We start from the raw sequence: 1,476 nt of genomic DNA on the forward strand, positions 1-1,476 counted from the left end.
CACGCATGTACTGATCATATAAATGCATTATTTATACTGTTATGTATGCACACATGCGCGCTTGTAGTTATACATTTGTATGAACAGTACATATGATTGATGAAGGAACTGTATTATAGGATAATTATTGCTTGAGTATATATATATATATTTTTTTTATCGAGACACCTCATAATTATATATATTTTTTTGTTGCATGATACCTCATATGAAACATGAAAAATAGATATTAATGGTTAGTGGTCGTTCAAGCAAGATTTTGTTTTTCATTGTATATACATCCGGGGTTCCCCCAAATAGCTGAGCTCTGCCTCCGACTGAAATTATCCGCCCGATCGGGGTCCCTCTTGTCGCTCGTTATTGCCAGCCTATGGGTTAGATCTGCCAGGTCTGTCGGCGGTGGTGATATTCCTCGGCTGCACGAGCGGAGGCCGGGCGTTGGTCCTCGTCGCGGGTCATCCTCGAGGACGCCGCCGGGCAGACTCAGGCGCTGCAAGATACGACGGGAGTTCGTCGATGCGAAATCGTCTGGAGCGGGACGTCACGAGAATCTCGCCCAAGTCGACTCGATTTCGCATCGACCGAAGTCCCGTCGCATCTTGTAGCGCCTGAACCTGCCCGGCGGCGTCCTCGAGGATGACCCGCGACGAGGACCAGCGCTAAAGGGAGCGACGCCGGCGAGGACCAGCGAGATGCCATTGTGATTCGCCAGCTCCTCTCCGGCTGCCTTTCACTAGCACAGCGACACGTAGATGTCGCCGAAGCGACATTGGGCCAGAACTGACGGCGGCTATTATACAGGGTTATACATATAACTATACAGAATATGCAAATATGTAAGTTGCTTGAGCGACCTTTTTTACGGGATATTTTTAGTTTCCCAGGAAAGTATTCGGTGATTCTCAGTGCCTTGCCTCCGGCTCATGGCAGTCGCTCGTGTAATGTGCACCTTCCTTTGCTCTCCACGTGCCCCGGGGTTCCGGCCGCAGGAGGATGCTGTCCCTGGGCTCGTCGCAGCCGTGGCAGGACGTGCTGCAGGTGATGACTGGCGAGAGAAGGATGACGGCGCGGGCGCTGCTCGACTACTTCCACCCGCTGAAGGAGTGGCTGGAGGAGGACAACGCCAGGGACGGCGACGGTGTCGGCTGGGGCGCCTCCTGGAGCCAGACGCCAGGTGGGAGGGCAGAGGGGGAGGGAGGGCCTCGAGGGGGTCACCCCACGAGGTCGAGAAAGGCAACTGTCGCCTTTTGTGTAGGCCTATTAGGATCACGTAGGGATGGCAGTCAGACCGACTTAACAGGCCTTATAACAGGAAGAGTAATGACGATGAAAATAGTGAAAAGGATAATCGTAGCAAATTGATGATGCTTTTTATATTATTGATAACAGAGAGGATAATTCGAATGCTAACGGCGAGAATGATTACAATAAATGTTAACAATAAGAACAATGATGAGAATCGTAGTTAGAGAGATG

The 1,476-nt window shown here is 50.7% G+C and overlaps 1 protein-coding gene across 1 annotated transcript in view; it reads left to right on the forward strand.

Moving 5' to 3' along the window:
• LOC119586536 (angiotensin-converting enzyme-like) overlaps nt 1-1,476 on the forward strand; it is a 29,294-nt gene that overhangs the window by 26,737 nt on the left and 1,081 nt on the right. The window contains exon 16 of the mRNA XM_037935292.1: nt 990-1,174. Within this exon, the coding sequence (XP_037791220.1) occupies nt 990-1,174 (185 nt within the window). The remainder of the gene's footprint in view (nt 1-989; nt 1,175-1,476) is intronic.

The sequence above is a fragment of the Penaeus monodon genome, chromosome 21, assembly GCF_015228065.2.
Source record: "Penaeus monodon isolate SGIC_2016 chromosome 21, NSTDA_Pmon_1, whole genome shotgun sequence".
NCBI lineage: Eukaryota > Metazoa > Arthropoda > Malacostraca > Decapoda > Penaeidae > Penaeus > Penaeus monodon.